The following is a 20,611-nucleotide window of genomic DNA, read 5'->3' on the forward strand; positions in this document are numbered from 1 at the left end:
CATGCTAAGCAGAAGAAGTTAATCACAAAAGGACACCTAATTTTATGATTCTACTCATGTCAAATGTCCAAACTAGATACATCTACAGAGAGAGAAAGCAGAGTCGGGGTGCCTTGGGCTGGGGATAGGGTGGGGCCCGGGGTGACAGCTAATGGGTATGGGGTGTCTTTTGCTGGGAGATGAAAATGTCCTAAAACCAGATCATGGTGACGGTTGCACAACCCTGTGAACTCACTAAAAACATTGAGTTGTCCCTTTAAGTGAATAATTGTATATTATATGAATTAGATCTCAACAAAACTGTTTTCTAAAAAAATCACTCCCTGTTTCCTTCCCCACAGTTTACATATGCTGAGGTTTTCAGGGTCTCACATTCTTCATTGTATTTTCGAGTTGATCTCCTCCTTCAGGTCCCAACATGCCACCCACTGCTGAGCAGATGTGCCCACCTCATTATCATTGCAGGAAAAAAGTAATCACGGCAGCAGCAACCACCCGTTCCCAAACAGTTGCCGTGTGTCGGGAAGCTGTTTCATCTCCTCCCAAACTCCCTCTGAGTTTCCACGAGGGAACTCATATCACCCCTCATGTACTCAGGGAGGCCAGGGATGGTGGCACAGCCGGGCCGTGGCAGAGCTACGGTCCAGCCAGGCTGGGCAGGGGTGCACCGACCCTGGGAGCTGGTCACACAGATCCCTGCCCAGCTCCACATTCAGTGATGCCTCATCGGCGGACTGGATTGAAATCAGCCATGGAGAAAGTATTTACATCAGAGAAATTGGCCAATGCTGCAGAGCCGGCTTCCTCCCCTCCTCCCCAGAGAGCTGGTTGTTAGGCTGTTACCAGCGCACCACCGGGACCATCTGCCTCCTGAGCCCTCCATGGCTTCTCCAGCCTCGCCAGGCAGCAGGACAGGGCACCCGTTTGTCGGTTTCTGCTGTACGTTTGCTGACACCACCGGGGCTGCCGACCAAAACCCTCAGCAGCCTCCCGCACTGGGCTCCTCTAGCTGGGCCCAGGAAGCTGCCAGCGCCAGGAACAAGCACAGGTTTTGTGCTTTAGGATGGCTTCAGGCGTGTTTGCGGAGGCCGGATGAAGCCACAAAGCCAAGTTGGCATCTCCCCCGAGCTCCCACATCCTCGAGGGCCACAGTCCCACCGGCTTTAGAAGCTGTGGGTGCGGAGGTGCCAGACAGAGCCCCAAGCTCTCCCCGGGAGGCAGCCACAAAGGACTCGGGCACCACGCCGGCCCTGCTGCTCAGGCGCTGCATGGCACACACGCCTCCTCCTTCCTGCAGGAGCCCCTCTTCCGACGCCTGCAACAGATGCTCTGCCACTAGAGCAAGCTTTGGGGGAGAGGGTGGAAAGGAACAGTTTCCTCCCTTCAGGACCTGCTAGAACCCAGTGTGGGACCCAGGGGGGCCCTTGTTCAAAGACCATGAAGAGATTCAAGGCAGTGACAGCAGAGCAGGAACCCAAGCCAAGCCCTTTGAGGCAAGGGGCCCTGGGTGGCCTCAGGGTCAGATCCCACTGAAGCCAGGCTTGAGACTGTCCGGAGGCCCCAGGAAGGAACTCCTCGTGGATGCTTCCTAAGCTGTCCCTGGGCTCTGAGACCCCGGGCTCAGGCCTCAGCTCTGCTCTGCTGCTATGTCAGATTCGCAGTGAGATATCACAAGTCTCCCTGGGGTGGCAACAGCTGTGCTCCACCTGTGACCGCTTTACAACACAGCTGGGCAGGCCGAGGCAGACGCTGGCCTCACTCCCTCCAGGACAGCTGCCTGGGGCACCAGGTCCTTGGGTTGCCAGGTGTCCCATGTGACCAGCCTCACCTGCCCACTTTGGAGCAAGAGAAGCAGCAGGCAGGCTCCAGGCCACGGCTCCCCCGGCTCTGGTTCCCTCTGCTTATCCCTTGGAGGAACCCATACAGGGCCTGATGCCTGGGAGCTTCCAGCCACCTTGTCCTGGATCTGCTCTGCCATGGCTTCCAGAAGGAGGAGTCCCTTCCCCCAGCATGTCTCATGCCAGCCTCAGAGCAGCTCTGGAGAGCAGGAAGGGGAGGCTGAGAGCGGTGCAGCCCGACCAGGTCCCAGCCGGTCACCTCAGCCCCACTTCACCCCATCCCCAGCAGCACCACTTCTGCTCAGGCCTGGCTGCTGGTACAATCTCGGTACAGAGGGAGGAGCGGGGAGAGGAAAACGCATGATTCCTCCTCAAAATTGTGTTTGCTGAAAAAAGAGCATGAATGCAGAGCCCGAAGAGATTCCTGGGGGAGGGGAGCCCCTGCAGGGCCCGCCGAGGGCCCACCCAATGGGAGGCCCATCCAAGGGACAGGGAGAGGGACACCCCTCCACACCGCAGTGGGGAGCAGCTACACACCGAGTTCTGGTGGGGCGGGAAGTTGAAGGTGTGCTCGGCCCCCAGCAGCTGGCGGTAGGCGTAGTCCTTGTGCGTGCGGCTCCCGTAAGCCCCGTAGTAGTCGTACTCGAGGACCTGGGAAGAAAAGACATGGTCCTCAGCCTCCCTCCCTTATCCCTCCCCGCTTCCCTCCCCAGAGCAGGGTCCCAATGAGGCTGTGATGCAGGAGTCAGGCCTGGCACTGCCCTTGGGAAGCCCCAGCCATGAGTGTGAGTGTGTTGTGCACACGGGCAGGGGCTCCTGAGAGGTCCAGGCAAACGGTGGCACAGAGCAGGCAGCAGCATCGCCTGGTGAGTCTGACAGCCTGGCGAAGGCCTGGGAGGCTGGAGGAGTAGCCAGATGCACCCAAGATGGGGAACAGCAGGGCGAGGCGGCTGCCCAGGACCTCAGCCAGGCTGCTCCTGGTGCCCAGGCAACCCCAGGCCCTGCTCCTGCTCTGGGCCAGGCCCTGTGGGAAGTGCCTTACACTCCTAACAGGGGTGCCCTTTCTACAGATGAGATGCAGAGAAGTTCCATCTCGCCCAAGGGCACAGACCAGTCCCAGGTGGGCAGTGGCACAGAGCCAGGCAGGCATGTGGGATCCAGAGTCTAGCTTCTCTGCCATCGCCTTGGCCTCTCTGGGATCTGCCCCCCAGACACCCCACACACAGTCCCATGCCCCTCCCTGGCCTCTGCGCCTGTGGACAACCCCCCACCTACCCCCTAACTGCTGGCACAGCACAGCTGTGAATGAAGGTGCGGGCAACTCTCACCTCCCAGAGCCACCAGCCCCACCCACCGAGCCTCCCCTCCTCTTCACACACAGGTAGGAGCCAAGTGTGAGGTTATAATGGAGTAGGGCCTCTGTGGAGTCCCCTCCTTACCCAGGAGGGACATCACACCTGCTGCAGCCCTGCCAAGGTGTCCTGGACTCCCAGGTGGGCTCCCGGGTGGGGTGCAAAATCTGCCCATCTTGGGACCGGGGGTGTGTTCCTGACTCTCGCTCTTGTCTCCTCACCTAGGGGCAGGGGAGAGGGGCTTCCAGAGCCAGATGTGACTGGAACACAGTGGGCTGCGCTTTAAGGCAGGGTCTGCAGGACCCCTCCTCCCTGCAGGGTTCATGAGGACTGCATGTCCCTAGGGCCCAGCAGAAGAGACAATGACCAGCAAGGCTTGGAGGATGCTGACCCCACAGCCGAGGCCCATTAGCCAGCTCCGGCCCCCGTCTCTACCCCTGATGGCCTGGAGCTCCGGAGCCTGTCCTGGGCTATGGGTTGCCATGAAGAGGTAAGGTGGGTGGACCAGAGAGGACTGCTGAGACGCAGCCCCCAGAAAGGGATTTTGATTTCTGTAAATCTGGATCAAATGCTACCCCTCGGCTGGCCTTAAAGCCTTGAGTCGCTTGCTCCTGAGGGCCTGGGTCCCAGGTTTCACAGCAGAATGGCCTTGACTCCTCTCTCTGAGAACCCAGGTCCCCGGGAAGCCCCAGAGGATGCCCAGGGTCCAGGACACTGGGAAACTAAGCACCCTGGGTGCACGAACCCTCCCACTCCTACCCTCCTACGGACAGAAACCAGCAGTCAAAGTGGCCAAAATAGATGCATAGAATTAGGAGAAGATGCTCCATTCCTCCTGCAACCTGGAGGAGTCTTCTTTCAGTCTCCCCACCACGGGACACCCCTTCTGCTCTGCCCACAGCCCTTCCCACTTGGGCCATGGAAGGCCTGGCCGAGGCGGATGGGGAGTTGGGCCTGTGTGAACCTCATAAAGGAAGCACCAAGCCTTGGAGGCAGGTCGGTGGGCTCCGCTTCGAGTGTGCAAAAGAACTAACCTGGTTCCCTGGGCCTGATCACAACAGCGGAACCCCTGGGGAGGCAGGGCACATGGAGGGGCCAGGGGGTTGACGGGGCAGGGCCTCCCAGCAGCACAGTCCTGCAGGTGCTACTCACCGGAGCTGGGCCTCCAGGATGAAACCATCCCGGTCGCTCCCAGCCGTGCCGCTCCTGAAATACGCAGCCTTGTCCGAGGAGTTCCTGCGCAGGAGTGGGGAATGATCACCCGTCACACGCAGCCCGATAACCCTGCAGGGGGCAGAGTGCCACATCCGCCACTTTCACCCAAGGGCACAGAGAGCTAGGAGGCTCCAACTCTTGGAACCAGGCCCCCAGCCCAGTGTTCACAGCTACCCCCACTGCCTTACCCTGAAAACCCCCATCTATAGAGTTACCAGCTGCCCAGATCTGCCTTTGCCCTGAGAGCCCATCTATGGAATTACCACCTGCCCCGATCTGCCCTTACCATGAGAATCCCCATCCACAGAATTATCATCTGCCAACTGCCCCGATCTTCCCTCATTGGAAAAACCCCATCTACAGAGTTACCACCTGCCCCAATCTGCCTTTGCCCCAGGAATCCCATCTATAGAATTATCACCTATCCCTATCTGCCCTCACCAAGAGAACCTACATCTGTAGAATTACCATCTGCCCCATCTGTCCTCACCCTGAGAACCCTCATCTATAGAATTACCACCTGCTCTGTTCTGCCCTTGCCCCAAGAACCCTCATCTATAGAATTACCACCTGCCCCACCTGCCCGGGCCCCGAGAACCCTCATCTATAGAATACCACCTGCCCTGGTCTGCCCTTGCTCTGAGAACCCCCATCTGTAGAATTACCACCTGCTACGGACTGAATCACATTACCCCTAAATTTGTAAGTTAAAGCCCTTAACCCCAACGTGACTACATTTGGAGATGGGATCTTCAGGTTAAGGTTAAGTGAGGTCATCAGGTGGGTCTTAATCCCATAGGACTGAGGACCTGATAGAAGGAGGAGGTGACACCAAGCCCTCTCCCTGCTGCAGGAGGTCAGTGAGAAGGTGGCCGCCTACAAGCCAGGAGAACCCTCTCCAGGAACCCATCAGCTGACATCTTGATCTTGGACCTCCCAGTCTCCAGAAGTGTGAGAAAAAAAGGTCCGTGTAAGCCTCCCCACCTGTGGCCTTTTCCTGTGGCTGCCCTAGCAGACAGACGCACCATACGACCCAGCAATTCCACCCCTGCGTTTCCACAGGAGAAAGAGAGCAGGTTGCAAACAAATTGTGTTCATGTGTTCTTAGCGTTCCGTCCACAACCACCCAACGGGGGAGAGAACCCACAGCCCTCAGCTGATGAGCGGATCTACAAACGTGTGGTCTGCCTACACTGTGGAATATTCTTCAGCCATAAAAAGGAATGAAATTTGGACACATTTTATGACATGCATGAACCTTGAAAACATGCTACAGGAATGAAGCCAGACACAAAACGGCACGTATTGGGTGATTCCCTGTGTTTGAAGCGACCTGAACAGGCAAATCTGTAGAGATGGAGAGCAGCTTCGAGGTTGCCAGGGCTAGTGGGGCGGTGGGGGGATGAGGAAGGGCCAATGGCTGGGCCAGTGATTCCCGTGGGGTGGTGAGAATGTTCTGGAACTGGGTGTTTGGAATGGCTGCGCAGCGCTGCAAATGCCCTTAATGCCGCTAAACTGTGCAGTTGAAAGTGGTTAAAATGGCTCATTTTAAGATCTGCCTACTTAATCACAACAACGAATGTAATGCACACACCAGAGAAACAGAGTGGGAGCTTTCTGTAAAAATAAATGTGGTTTGGGAAAAAGAAAAAAGGAATCATTACTCTCAGGTTTGGAAGGACCTACCCAGGGGCCACCCCACCAGATGGGAAGGAGGCCCCAAGCCCAGGACTGAGAGGGCCTCAGGGGCTGCACCTGGTTCTGGGTGGGCAGCCAAGGGCCTGTCGCAGCCACACCTGCCCTCCCCTCCACCCCCTAGAGCCCGAGAAGGATGAGGCACCCCAAGGCCACAGCATTCATCAATGACATGGCCTGTCCTCCCTGCACGTCTGGGATTCCGAGGGGCAGCAATTGAGGGCACAGAATCCACCCACCCCTCTGTGAACAACAGGGACATGCCATGGGCCACTTTTCTGAGGAGGGAGAGTGTCCATCTCAAGGGCCCATTAAAGAGGGCAAGCTCCCCTCTTCATAAAGGAAAGAAAGAAAGCAAACGTCAGTGGCTGTGAAGTGCAGGAGAAGGCGGCTAGTGCGGTAGGGAGCCGCGGCAGGCGTGGGTGAACGAGGTTTCCCTGCGGGGCAGCGGCGCGCTTCAGACCTTGCCAAATCTCTTCAGCAGAGCTGCTCAGTTCTGAGGAACACATCTGAGCTGACTGCAAGGGGAGCAAACCCCGCGTTCTCCCGGGGAGGCTTCTGAGCTGTCAGGACTGGCAAGGGGGTGACTACAGGCCTGGGGGAATGCTCGGAGCCCCCAGGGCCATGTGTGGCCTGAGATCATAGCTAGCCCACCAGGCCCGGCCAGAGGCCCAGGGTAGCCTGGGAGCCAGCTCTCCGACCACTCCTGTCTCTAAGCCTCTCCCGGGAGGTGCGGCTAATATCGGGTCTCTCTAAGGGCACTGGAGTCTCAGGTGAGGGGGCCCCTTCTCCAGTTTCAATGCCACCTGCTCCCTGGGCCTGCCCTCTTGCCATCCCTGCCCAGCCATCTGTTCACACACCCCCCAAGCACCTCATTGCTCAGGATCCAGAGTGCCTAGGACATAGCCCCTGTTCCCAGAAAGCAAAGTGTCCAGCACAAGATGGCCAGGAAGCGGGGGAAGGAAAGGAGACAGGGGCTGGGAATGCAGGCAAGGAGCTCCTGGGTCTTTGGGGATGCAGGGGAGGGCACAGGGGCAGACCTGAAAAAGGGCACCTGGCGCTGGGTTTCACTGAAGGGGTGAGTAGAAGCTCCCCATGTTGCAGGAGCCTCCACAGCAGGCTCTATGAGCCGCAGCCCCTCTCCTGGGCACGCCATGATCTGGCTGCTCCCCAAGACGTGGCTGCCTGCACACACCCACCAAGCCCCCATCCCCAGCACCCCTACCCTGTTGGCGCTGCAGCAAAGGTTGTTGGGGGGTGGAGGGCGATTCCTGGGTGCATGTTCCTGCCCTCCACTAGAACAGAAGCTCCCCTAGGGCAGGGAGCCATTCACACTTTATTCCCTAATGTCCCGGCCCTGAGCCCTGAGCTCTGAGCCCAACACTTGGGGTGCCAGATTACTACCTGGGGACCAAAAGATGCCTCGCCACCTTGCCTGACCTGTGGCTGGGGTACGCCTTGCATTTCTGTTCCCCACCTCCCCCCCACCCCCGTGCCCTGTGGACTTCCCAGAGCCTCACCGCCTGCCCTGGGATAAGTCACAGCAGCTTCGGGGGTGTTACCTCATGCAGTGGGTCTCTCCTCATGTTTCGCCCAGCCAGTGGCTCATCGTGGGGGAAGACCACAGAGTAGTTCTTGGCGTAGGACTCGTGGCTGCGCTCTCGGATCCAGCGGGGGTGGTTCGTGAGCGAGTGATGGAAGCGCCTGCCGCAGATGTCGGGGGAGAGGGGGTGACAGGTCTCTGCTTTGAGGATGGCCCATCAGGGAAGGGCTGCCCTGGACAAGCCTGGACCCCGCTTCCCTCCACCAGAGGCCCTTTTGTGGCTCAGCATTGAGCGGGCCCCTGACTCTCCATTTGCCCCACAACTAGATGAGCTCAGCTTTCTCCCTAGGAGCCACCCCACCACCCGGTGGCCCTCGGGGAGTCAGCATTGCCGACAGAAGGCCCAGCCAGGCTCTCACCCGCCACGGGGCACGGGGCTCTGGCCTCACTCTCCACACATTGCCGTCTGCTGCCCAGGTTCCAGTGCTGGGGAGTCCTGGCACCCCCTGCATGCCTAGGGAGGGGGCAGCCCTGGGGATGGGCGGGCTTGGATCCCCAGAATGCTCTGGGAAGGGTCTATGGGAAGGGTGTTTAAAGTTTAGCCTCGCAATGCATCAGAACGAGAGTTTTGGGTTTGTTCCTTCAAGGCTGGGAACACAGTAGGCGGCCACCGCAGCCCGGGGTGGTGTCCAGCCAGCCTGGTGATCCCCACGCTATTTCTCATGGCGCTACAAAGCTCTGTGGCTGCACCTATGGCCTAGGCCTCTGCTACCTCTGGGTGGGCAGCACGGCCAATGCCGCATGGCTTGTTCCCTGGTCTCCCCAGTCAGATAGCGCAGAGCTGCTGGCCAGAGTTAGACCTGGGCCCAGCGGCGTGGGGGCCCTGCGGCCGCCTCCCACGCACACTCCTCCCTCTCAGCACCTGGCTCGCCCAGCGCCCCGCCTCCCCCTCACGCTCCACCTGCTGGAACCTCACTCAGCACCCACTACGTGCCTCAGCAGCCACATCAGAGGCGTTTCTGTCCTTAGTGACACAGGTCAGGGCTAACTGATTCTTAGTCTGCACAGAATTCTAGCAAGCAGGAATTTCTGATCTGGATGGGCAGGGAGCAGAGGTAGACATGTGGATTTTTATTCACGATATTATCATTAATAACTGCTGTTGCTCACCGCACCTGCTCTGGTGCAGGCCCACAGCGGAGTGCTGCTACAGGAGGAAATCCCTCCTTGTCTGTCCCCAGAGCTGCCTCCTGCATGGGACCCAAGTTTAACTCTTTCATGTGAGAGAAAACCGAGGGTCAGAAGTATCTCACGTGTTCCCAGTCACAAATGAGGCCACGGCAGAGCTGGCCTACACCTGCGCTATGCTACGCTGACCAGGAGCTGAAGGAGGGAGTGATGGAGCCTGTGAGGGTGTGGGAGGATTCCTGGGGGCAGCAGTCAGGTGCATGTCGGGTGGGCAGGAGCGGCGAATTGCAGAAGCCCAGCTGCCAATTCTGCCTGTGAGCCAGTGGCCAGAGGGACCAGGCTGGCCCAGGCTACACTCTTCACTTAAATAAAGAGCAACTCTTAGGCCAGGCATGGTGGCTCATGCCTGTAATCCCAGCACTTTGGGAGGCTGAGGCAGGCAGATCACCTGAGGTCAGGAGTTCGAGACCAGCCTGACCAATATGATGAAACCCTGTCTCTACTAAAAATACAAAAATTAGCTGGGTGTGGTTGCGGGCACCTGTAATCTCAGCTATCCAAGAGGCAGAGACAGAAGAATCACTTAAACCCAGGAGACAGAGGTTGCAGTGAGCCGATATCACGCCACTGCACTCCAGCCTGGGCAAAAAGAGCAACACTCCATCTCAACAAAAAGAGGAAAAAAGAGAAAAACAGCTCTTCCCTGGCTCACGCAGACCCTAAGGAATTTCTCTGAAGAAACAGCCCAGGCTGCACTCTGGCTCCGGCTCTGGCTCTGCCTTTGTTGGGTATTGGGCCAAGCGTCCACACACATGAGACTCAAGTGCACTCTGAGAGGGTGGGACATTGCTCCCATTTTCCAGATGGGGAAACTGAGGCTCAGAGAACAGGAGGGACTGACCACAGGCCATGCAGCTGACAGATATGGGGCTGAGGTGACAGCCTTTCATCTGATTTCACAGGGAGTCACCTGCAGAGCAGCTGCCACGGCCTAGAAGCTGCCTGGTGCCGAGCCAGCCCTGGGACCCTCACTCAAAGCCTGGAGTCTAGATGCACCCCAGACCCAGGGAGGGCTCTGGCTGCCTGGCCTCACTGTGTGCATCTCCCATGGAAGGGTAAGATGAAAGACATCATAGGTGTGTTCTCTGGCCTGCAGGAAGCAACTAGGAGTCTCTGGGTGGGGGAAGCTCCATTCTGGGGCCAGTGCTCTCTGTTCACTTTCTTTTCTGGGTCTTTCAACGACTGTCTCAGGCACCTCCCTCCTCTCCTGGCTCTGTCTCTCTCCTTCGGGGTCTGTGTCTTGTCTCTGTCCCTGGGCACAGGGGGAAGAGCATCGCATTAGAGCTAAACTTCTGGGGGCCGGCAGCTGGTCCCTCGGGCGGTGGTATCCACACTGGCACACTGAAGGGATTCGGGAGCCCCATGTCAGTGACAGCTGGGCTGAGGTGTGTCCTGGGTGCCATCACCCAGGTGGCTTGACAGGGGTCTGGGGCCAACAGGGTGGGTGCTCCTCCTGCCGTACCCCAGCTCTCAGGGGCTCCCCACCTGTGCCCTTGGCTTCCAGCCCCAGAGCAGCCCACTGCATGCTCCTGCCAGAGTCACAGTGATGGAAGGAGGATGGCTGACCTGGGAAGGCCCAGGCCTGTCCCCAGCTTGCCAGGGGCCGCCTCAGGGCCTCTGTCAACCCATGAGCAAACATCCTGCCTGCTGAGTATGGGACTAGGCTCCAGTCAGGAGCTGGGCAGGCTGGGCAGCCCCATTTTGCAGCCGAGAACACAGAGGCACAGAGATGCCACAAAATGCCACTGGGTGGGATCCTGGCTGGTCAGGTTCCAGAGCTGGAGTCCCCAAGAGAGGCCAGGGCACAAGGACTGTCCTGCCTGGGGCGGGAGCTGGGTCCCTAACTGGCTCTGGTCCAAAAGCCAGGGGCCTTCAGGCAAGTCACTTCCATTTCGCTGTTTGTAGCAGGAAGGGCCTGACATGGCCCTTCCTTATTCCTTTGGAGCTTTATCTATTCCGGAACATTCCTCTCTTGGGAGAGTGCAGGCCCAGCCCCCATGGGCTCCGAGTCAGCCAGAGGAGGCCTCACTGCGCTAGGCACCATGCAGGGGTGGCAGCTGGAGGACCTCAGTGTCATTGTCTGTCTCCACAAGGTCAGATATTTTCCCCACAGTGGGCATAATGGCCTCATCAGGCCAGGGAAGGACGAGGGGGCACCCTGAGCTGCTCAGCCCCTCTCCCTCGGGAGCCCACCCTGCCTGCCGCCTGAAGGAGCAGCTGGGGCCTCCTCAGGGTGGCCATCCACCTGCAGCAGCTGGGAGCAGAGCAGACTGGACAGGCCCAGGGGCCGGTCTCCCTCCAAGCGGCCCTGCCTCGATAGCCACCCCACAATGCACAGGGTGCGGCCTGGGCCACAGGCCGTGCTGTGCTGCTCAGAGCGGACACTGCCATAGAGATGAGACACAGGAGGAGCCTCCCTCCCTGCCGGGGAGCGCCTCCACCCCTGTCCTGTGCTCTGCAAGAGATGGCCCTGACTGGCAGAAGGCCATCAGGACACACTGCCATCACCGGCTCTGGCCATCAGCACCCCGGTCCACGCCTCGGCTGGGGAAAACTTAGCCTTTCCATGTGCAGACCCCATGCCGGGTACCTCACCAGTACAGATGCACTCTCTGCTCCCAAAACATGGCAGCACCTCCCCATCACCCTGCATTATAGATAAGGAAGTGGGTCTCATTCCTGGCCACTTTGTCAGTGTACAACAGAACCGGACAGCCTGGGCTGCCTGGCTACAAGCCACAGCCCACACACTGAGCACAATTATCCCAGTTCAGCCAGCCCCCTCCTGCCCCCAGGCCTCAGTCTCCCCATCTGGGAGGTGGGATGATGCAGTCCCACTGATGACTCCTGAGCTGTCCAGGAGCTCAGGCAGGACCCTGGGACAAGGGATCCTGGAAGCACTAAAGGGCACCTGCCCCCCGGCCACCCCTCAACACTGCCCACCTTCTGCTGGTGGCCTTCCTCCCTTCCTCCCTCACTGCTGCCTCCTCCAGGAAGCCACCTGGATTTCAGGGAAGGCTCCTTTCTAAGCGGCCCTCAATTTTTCCCCCGCCCCACATCTCCTGAGTGGTGGGCCCTGCCTGTAGGTCCCAGTGGGAGCTTGCCTGATGTCATAGCCATGCATGTCCTTCTCCGGGCGCCCGTGGATGATCCAGTGGGCCAGCTCCTGCCCACAGCCACCACCCAGCATCATTCCTGGCAGGAAGAGAAGTGCAGGGCTGTGGTCTGCCCCCCGGCAGTCTACCTGTGCCCCCATCTTCATGGACAGCACAGACACCCAAGCCAGCTCTGACACCTGGGGTGCTGCATGCCTCCCAACTAGACTGCACCCCTCCCTGCTGGACTCCCCAGCCTCTCCTGTCCCCGCCACTGTCAAGGGCCACAGTGCTCCTGGGCCCGCCTCCCCAAGAGCTCTGGGAATGGAAGGACTTATGGGGGCCAGGTGGGCTGCTGCCCAAACTCACCTGCACTATTGAAGCCACAGCCCAGGAAGAACCCTCGAAGCTCAGGTGCCTCCCCCATCAGAGGCTTGTGGTCAGGTGTGAAGGATTCTGAAAGGGAGAAGGAGGCCTGAATCCCTTGCAGTGCACACGCTCATGGGGTGGGATCTTCTAAGCGAGCATTGATCAGCCAGAGGGCCACGGGCGCCCCTCCACCCAAGCCCTCTCTCTCCTCCTCCAGGCCCTGCTCAGCGCCACTTCCTCGAGGGAGCCTCCCCGCTGGCTCCTGCCCTTGCCCTCCAAGCCTCTCAGCACATGCTGTCAGAACCAGCCAACGCCGACCTGCCCGGGTTCTGCCTGGTGGGGTCCGTCTCTGTCTTGTGGCCACTGTCCTGCCAACAAGGAGCCCTTCTCTGACCCTGGAGAGCAAGCCCCAGCCCCTCCCCTGCACCAGCATCCTTCTGTGTCCCTGCCAGGGACCTGTCACTCCTGCCCACTGGACCTCAAGAGGGCAGGGACTGTTTTTCTCACTCCACGGTCCCCGGCCTAGCACAGGGGCAGAGCCCCACAAGGGCAGGTGCTTGGTCCAGGTTTGTTGAGCCAACCAAGAATCCCAAGTTCTATGGGGAGGAGACCAATCTCCTGCTCACCGGTGAGCCTCAGATAGAGGCCAAGACCCAGTGGGAGGGGAACCCTGGCTCTCTTCAGCCGCAGACCCGGATTCAAACCCTGCTTCATCCCTTCCAAGCTGTGTGATGCTGGGCGAGTCACTTTGCCTCTCTGAGCAAGGCTTAGTGTCCTCGTCTATTAAACTGGGATAGCAGAACTTCCTTCCCAGGGCTGTGTGCTCCCCAGCCTACACGCATTCATCACCCGCCTGTCCTGTGCTTGGCCCTGGGAGGCCATGCTGAGCAGGACACGTCCCATCCCTTAGGGAGTGACGGAAGGAGGGAGCATATACTTAAGCAAAAAAGAGATGGTCTGGTAAAGAAAATACGACGAACTGAGGACCACGTGTCTCTGAGGTGCCAGCTGCCCCGCCCCAGCACTGCCCCGAGTTAGATTCTAGACTGGGTCTGAGGGACTCCAGGGCACCGAGTTTGTGAATGAGGAAATGGGGGTAGCTCCAGGTCTGCACGGTCACCCTCTGCATGCAGACCAGGAGCAAGCGCCGGCTGCTCCCAGGAGGGGGATCAGGGCCCCACCCTCGGAGCTAAGGAGGCAGCGAGACTCCAGGAGCGTGGACTGAGAACCTGGCTGGAAGAGGTGGGGCTCCTCGGAGGGCAGGAGGTAGCAGGGCCACTGCAGGACAGTGGGGAGGAGGCAGGCTAGAGGGGCAGGGCCCTGCATGGAGGGGCTGGGCTTTCAGGGCAGAGGGCAGAGGCCGGAGCAGCCCTCTGGGTGAGAAACGAGGAAGGCTCCAGAGAAGGTGATGGTGGGACAGAAAGAGTGAGCCTGGGGCTGGGTGCAGTGGTCCACACCTGCCATCCCAGTACTTTGGGAGGCCCAGGCAGACAGATCTCTGGAGCCCAGGAGTTCATGACCAGCCTGAGCAACATAGTGAGATGGCATCTCTACAAAAAAAATCAAAAAAGTAGCCGGATATGGTGGTGTGAGCCTGTGGTCCCAGCTACTCAGGAGGTGGAGGAGGGAGGACGGCTTGACCCCAGGATGTCGAGGCTGCAGGAGCCAAGATCGCACCACTGCACTCCAGCCCGGGTTACACAGAGAGCCCCTGTCTCTTTAAAAAAAAAAAAAAAAAAAAAAAGTAGGGGTGGAGGAGGTAACCTGGGCTGGGTTTGGGGATGGTCCAGGGAGCTCTTTGGGAGGGCTGGAACTATTTCCAAGCCCAGGGCAGGCAGGAAAAACGCTCTGAAGAACCTTGCACAGAATCTGCCGGGGGTGCTAATGAGAGCTAGAGGAGGGGCAGCTGCAGGAACAGGGTCTCCTGGATGTTTCACAAATGACTCAGGCGGGCTGAGCAACCGAGGACACATGGGAGCTCCAGGCAGCATGGCCAGGGGCCAGGCCTGGGGCTCCCACCCTGACCTTGGTGAGCTCCACCGTCCTGGAACGAGACTTCTGCCCTCTGAGGCGCTCCTAAGTCACGGGGCCTGGGACTTCCCTGCCCTTTTCTGGAGGCCAGAGGCCATTGGCCGTGCCTGGCAAGGAGAAATGCTGATTCCCACGAGCCTCCCAAGACAGGCTTGCCTGTACATCTTCCCCACAACAGGGCTTCACAGGGAGCACGGGCCCCCAGACTAATTAAAACAAGAGGGGAAGAGAGAGAGAGATGCCTGGGGTTGTCTGTGCCCCTGGGATTCTTTCAGGCCTGTGTTTCTCGCTGCCAGGCCCATGCAAGCTGGGGGGGTCTCCGGGGTGGAGGCGGTGAGTCACAGGCCCCCAGCCATGTGCTCCTACCCTGCACACTGCCCTGGTCCCTGGAGCTCCATCCCCTTCTCCCTGGGGCTGCATCTCCCACCGAAGGCTCCCGTAGGAGGCAAATCTATTAACATAGCCCCTGCCAGGGGCAGAGCAGATGCTGAGTGTGCCAGGACAGAGGGGGCTGGACTCCCCGGCAAGCCACAGCCCTTCCCTCCTCTCTCATCTCCAGGGCCTTTGTCTGCTCCCTGCATGGCCCGTGGAATTCCCCAGGGTCCCCACTTGGTGCCGTCCACCTCTACTCAGATACTCTCTGCAGCTGCTGGGGCCTGGACTGTGCCCTGCACCCCCTGTGCCGTCTTGTCCCTGGGGTATCCTGCCGAGTCAGTGCTCCGTTCGTCACCACCTCACAGACGCACCTACTCCAGAGGGCACCTGCTCCAGTGCCTTCAGTAAGGCTTCTGACACGGTTTCCCTGGGGGCAACCCCATGTCTTTCTAAACCTCTTTCCTAGCCCTGAAGTGGGGCCAGAGCTCCCCTATCAGGAAGCAGTGGGGAACACTGGTGTGAGTCTGCTGGAACCGGACGTGGAGGAGCCTCCTCCCTGCTCTGTGCCCACCCGGTGCTCCCCTGCCCGGATCGTTTATCCACGGTGGGCCCAGCACCTCCAGAGCCCAGCTGGGCTGGAACTCTTCCTGGCTGCCTGCCTATGTCCCCAGGCCACGGCCACCCAGCTACCCCACGCCTCCTGCAGAGCACCCACCCATGGGCTCTGGTCAGTGACTCGCCCTGGGTCTCCCCTGCCGGAAGGAGGGTGCTGGCCCGAGCATGCCTGCCTCCGGCACAGACAAGGTGCCACTGAATGTGGAATGGATGCCTTCATGAACACTGGGACTCCAGGCTCACTGGTAGTTCCTGGGCTGCCCCACACTCAACTCGGGGATGTATGGCTCAGAGTCCCTCGGCTGTAAATGCCCAGGTGCCAAGGTCAGCTCCAGCCCCTCCTGCTTCCCAGAGAGTGCCCCTTTGCCAGGGCCCAGGCTGGCAGCCTCAGCCCTACACCCGCACCCTGGGGCAGAACATTCCGAGCTCCCCAGGCCAGGAGGGCAGGGCGGGACTGCACTGTGGCCCACGTGGGGTGTCTGGGAGCCGAGCCCACCTTTTTGCTCCTGCATCCTCCAGCTCAGCTCTCCTAGGGCCAGCGAGGAGGGCCAGAGTTAGGGGAATCTTGGCGCAAGAGCCTTCCCCTGTTGAGCTGGCCTCCGGGTGCAGGCCACCAAGGCCAAGAACGGGGAAGGCCAGCAGTGTGGGGTCCTGGCCAGGGCAGTGCTCTCTGGGAGCAGTGGGGGTGGGGGCCGGAGGCAGAACTGGGGCTCACAGCTGCGTGGGCCTCGTGTCAGGGAAGGTCTCAGCGCTTCCATTCCTTGCTCAGCCTCTCAGAGTGCTGGGATGCAGCCCACTTTTCCCATTTTACAGACAAAAACACAGAGTTCCCGGGACAAATTGAGTCTAAGGATGAAGAATCCCAGGTAGAAAATCCAGGATGAGCCACACTTGAGGCAGGAGGAGGCCCTGGCCGCGTACAGGGGGCAGGTGACTGCCCTCCATAAACTCAGGCCTCTTGCCCGTGGAGAGGAGTGAAGGCCACACCTGGTACCCAGGGCTGCTGGAACCAGGCAGTGAGAGAGCCCGGGGACAGCCCTGGGTCCCCTGCCCAACACAGACTGGCCTCACAGGGCATCACTACCAAAAGTCGTCAGCCCAAAGGCCCACGGACGCCCACCCCGGCTCCAAGGCTTCCCACTTACCAGGGCCACAGACTGTGGACTTGATCCCCGTCTGCTCCAGCACGGGGACCCGGTTGATGGCACCTTCAATGTGCTGGGTGAACACTTCCCAGTCCAGGTCAAAGAGGCCGAAGACAAACTTGTCTGACACCTGCAGGGGGATGTCTCTTTTGTCCCCAAGCAGGGCATGCACCCCCATGCCACACCTGCCTTGTGATGGCTGCCAGGCCAGCCTCCGCTGAATCAATGCGTTAGGGGGCTGGCAGTCACCCACAGATCCCCGAAATTTGTCTCCCCAACCCACCAACCTATCAGGGAGGCCTGTCTACTCCCCCTCCCCACCCCAGCCCAAGCCTCCACCCACTCAGCCCTTGATGGCTGCAGTGGCCTGTGGCTGGTCACCCTGCATCCCCACCCTCCTTCAGCCCACTCCCCTAGGTCCCACCATGCCCCTCCCTGCTCACAAGCCTCTTCTGGCCCCCTGTGGCTCACAAAGGCCCCAAAGCCCTGCCCATGCCTGCCGGCCTGCCTGCCTCTACCATTGGGCCCACCACCCAGACCTTCCTGCAGCTCTTTGGGAAGAGCAAGCTGGGTTTGAGCTCAAGGCCTTCACCCTGCACTGGGGCAGTTCCTCGCCCAGACCTGGCACACTGGTTGGGTCTCTCAATGTAAGGCTCTGCTTGGACGTGCCCTCCCTAAGAAATCCTGTCCTGACCACCCATCTAAAGGATATCCCTCTGCTCCAGTCTCTGCAGGCTGATCCTGAACCTGCTGGTTTTACTCAGTGCCCTTCCAGAATCGCATTCCTTATTTACTTGTTTGAAACAAAGTCACATTGTCGCCCAGGCTTGGCTCACTGCAATCTCCACCTCCCGGGTTCAAGCGATTCTCCTGCTTTAGCCTCCCAAATAGCTGGGATTACAGACACCCACCACCACATCTGACTAATTTTTGTATTTTTAGTAGACAGGGGATTTCACCATGTTGGGCAGGCTGGTCTCGAACTCCTGATCCGATGTGATCCACCCGCCTCAGCCTCCCAAAGTGCTGGGATTACAGGTGTGAGCCACTACGCCCAGCCATTTGTTTGTTTCTTGTATGTCTCCCCACCAAAATATGGGCATCCAGAAGCAGGGACTTTTATCTTAGTTTCCCTCTTTCTCCAGAAATTAAAGCAGTTTTTAACCCAAAGTAGCCACTTAATCATTCCATGTGTGGACTCAATGCATATACACATAGAACGAGGCTGCAGGGCTGCCCTGACCCCAGAAGCTGCCCGGGGAACAGCCTAGGCCAGCAGAGTTGCCACTGCAGCAGCTGGCGGGAGGGCAGTGTCATTTGCTGAAGGACACGGGACTTGTGTGCTCTTATGCCCTTCTGAGGTCATCACTCCGCAGTGTGCAGCCCTTCACTGTTGCTGTTCTGAGACAAAGCCCCCCAGGTGCCCTGGTTCTGGATTTGACTGCATGCCAGGACTGTCAGGGTCAGAGCAAAATGGCTTTGAGCTTGGTGGGGCCAGGGGACCTGCAGTTCTCGGGTGTGCCTCTAAGGGGCTTCAGGAGGGTGGGCTTCCTGGAAGAGGACCACTCCATATGGAGATGCAGCCCCGACTCCCTCCCACTACCCCAGAGCCCTGGCATCTTACCTCCTCCCAGAAGATGGGGTTGGCCTCATAGCCACCCACAGACAAGGCATCCCCTTGGAGGCGGAGGTAGACAGAGGCATCGTGATCACGGACGTTGGGCATGTTCTGGAAGGCAGAGAGAGAGCCCTTGCCATCAGCCAGGGCTCGGTGGGGACTTGGTTCCAGAACCCCTACCCAGGGTCACCAGCCCAAGATGGTCCTCCTTGTTGTAGGACCCTGAGGACTGAGTGTACACGGGGTCTCGAGCTGCACACAGTGAATAGGTCACTGCCATTCAAGCCTGTCCTTCCCCAAATCCCATAAAATAACAGTCAAAGAGTAAGAAAGAAGAAGGAATGGATGGAGGAAGAGAGAGGGGGAGGGAGGGAAGCAAAACATATCACCCACAAAGATGAGAGAACGGGCAGAGGCAATAGCAGAGCATGGGAGGCTCCAACCGACACTGGAGGATGCAGAGTGGATGGGGGAGGGGCGCCTTAGCTGGTATTGGAGGTGAGGGAGACTGAACTCGGCAAGCCAGTGTGCCCCTTCCTGCCTCCTCTTGAATCTCCAGAGCCAGCCCAGGTCCCTCTGCAGGGACTGATGTGCTCGCTCATGTATGGAAGGAGCCCTATGGAGACGGTCTCCCTGCCTGTGGAGAGGTGGGTCCTGAGAGGCTCCAGACATGGGGAGTGGAGTGCAGAGAGTGGACTGCCATCTCCCACCCCCAGCAACAGATAGAAGACTCTTCTGTGAGACACTGAGAGGTCCAGAGGAGGCTTGAGATCCTGACTCCAGGGTCCTGCTAAAAGAGAAGGGCTTGCTGCCTAACCTTCCTGAGAGGCTCTCCAGTACTTTCCCAGCCTCTGATCAGACTGCTGCTCACTCTCTCTTAAAAATAAAACCACAAGAACATCAGGGTTACAAGAAGATGGTGTATGAGTGTGTTCTCATGCTGCTAATAAAGACATTCCCAAGACTGGGTAATTTATACAAGAAAGAGGTTTAATGAACTTACAGCTCCACATGGCTGGGGAGGCCTCACAATCATGGCAGAAGGTAAATGAGGAGAAAAGTCACATCTTCCATGGCGGCAGGCAAGGGAGAGAGCTTGTGCAGGGGAGCTCCCCTTTATAAAACTGTCGGATCTTCTGAGACTTATTCACTACCACAAGAACAGTATGGGGGAAACCACCCCCATGATTCAATTATCTCCACCTGGCCCTACCCTTGACACATGGGTATTATTACAATTCAAGGTGAGATTTGGGAACACAGCCAAACCATATCAGATGAGTCCCTGAAACACAGTGCTATGAAAAAGGAATCTAAGATGAAGAAAGAAGTCTTTAAATGAGATATAATAGTCAAAATTTAAAATTCAACAGAAGGGCCAGATAAGGCTGGGATCATCATCTAGCTATTAGGCTAAAAGAAAAAGACAACAAAACAGAAATCAGGAGTGGAAAAAAATAAGAAAACCATAAGGTAAATCTTGAAAGTCCAGCATCCATTTTACAGGGGTTCTGGAAAGAGAAGACAGAGAAAAATGCAGTTGAGGAAAAAGTCAAAGAAACAATCCAAGAGGAGTCCTCAGATTGAAAATCACATGTTTGGCCAGGTGCGGTGGCTCATGCCTGCAATCCCAGCACTTTGGGAGGCCAAGGTGGGCAGATTGCCCAAGCTCAGGAGTTCACAGCCAGCCTGGGGAACATGGTGAAACCCCATCTCTACTAAAATATGAAAAATTAGCCGGGAATGGTGGCATGTGCCTGTGGTCCCAGCTACATGGGAAGCTGAAGCAGGAAACTAGCTTGAACCTCGAAATGGAGGTTTCAGTGAGCTGAGATGGCACCACTGCACTCCAGCCTGGGCAACAGAATGAGACTCCATTTCAAAAAAAAAGGAAAAAAGGGAAAGAAAATCACAGATTCATGTTGAAGGGCCCAAGCGTGCCTGCCAAGCCCTGGGTCTGGACAGAGGACTGCACCAAGGCCACAATGTGGGAAACATCACACCACCAGGGGGCCAGGAGGGCCATAAACAAGGGACCCCATCGCTGGAGGCTGGAATACATGGAGCAAAATCTTCAAATATCTGATGGATGATTTTAAACACAGAAGCCATCAGTCAAGCATAAGAAAAGAATAAAACCTTTTTCAGACATTCATGGACACAAAACATATACTTCTCACGTATTCCTTTGCTTAAACCCAGGAGGCGGAAGTCGCAGCGAGCCGAGATTGCACCACTGCACTCCAGCCTGGGCAACAGAGTCTCACTCTGTCTCAAAAACACAAAACAAAACAACAACAACAATAACAACAAAAACCCATCATGGCCAAGTGAAATTTATCCTAGGAATGTAAGGTTGGTTTAATGTATGAAAACCAGTCAGTAGAATACATTACATAATACAGTATAGGACAAAAACCACACAATTCTTCTAGTAGATGCATAAGAAACACTTAACATATCCCAATGTCT

The 20,611-nt window shown here is 58.0% G+C and overlaps 1 protein-coding gene across 4 annotated transcripts in view; it reads right to left on the bottom strand.

Annotated features, from left to right (window-relative positions):
- Positions 1-20,611, bottom strand: part of SARDH (sarcosine dehydrogenase) — a 71,824-nt gene that overhangs the window by 38,066 nt on the left and 13,147 nt on the right. For all 4 annotated transcript variants that reach the window (XM_078331199.1, XM_002743456.6, XM_078331192.1 and 1 more), the window contains 7 exons: positions 18,146-18,250; positions 16,522-16,651; positions 12,356-12,442; positions 11,996-12,086; positions 7,663-7,804; positions 4,343-4,426; positions 2,376-2,489 (listed from right to left, as the gene is read on the bottom strand). In XM_078331199.1, coding sequence (XP_078187325.1) covers positions 2,376-2,489; positions 4,343-4,426; positions 7,663-7,804; positions 11,996-12,086; positions 12,356-12,442; positions 16,522-16,651; positions 18,146-18,250 — 753 coding nt within the window. The remainder of the gene's footprint in view (positions 1-2,375; positions 2,490-4,342; positions 4,427-7,662; positions 7,805-11,995; positions 12,087-12,355; positions 12,443-16,521; positions 16,652-18,145; positions 18,251-20,611) is intronic.

Source organism: Callithrix jacchus, chromosome 1, assembly GCF_049354715.1.
Source record: "Callithrix jacchus isolate 240 chromosome 1, calJac240_pri, whole genome shotgun sequence".
Taxonomy (NCBI): Eukaryota; Metazoa; Chordata; class Mammalia; order Primates; family Cebidae; genus Callithrix; species Callithrix jacchus.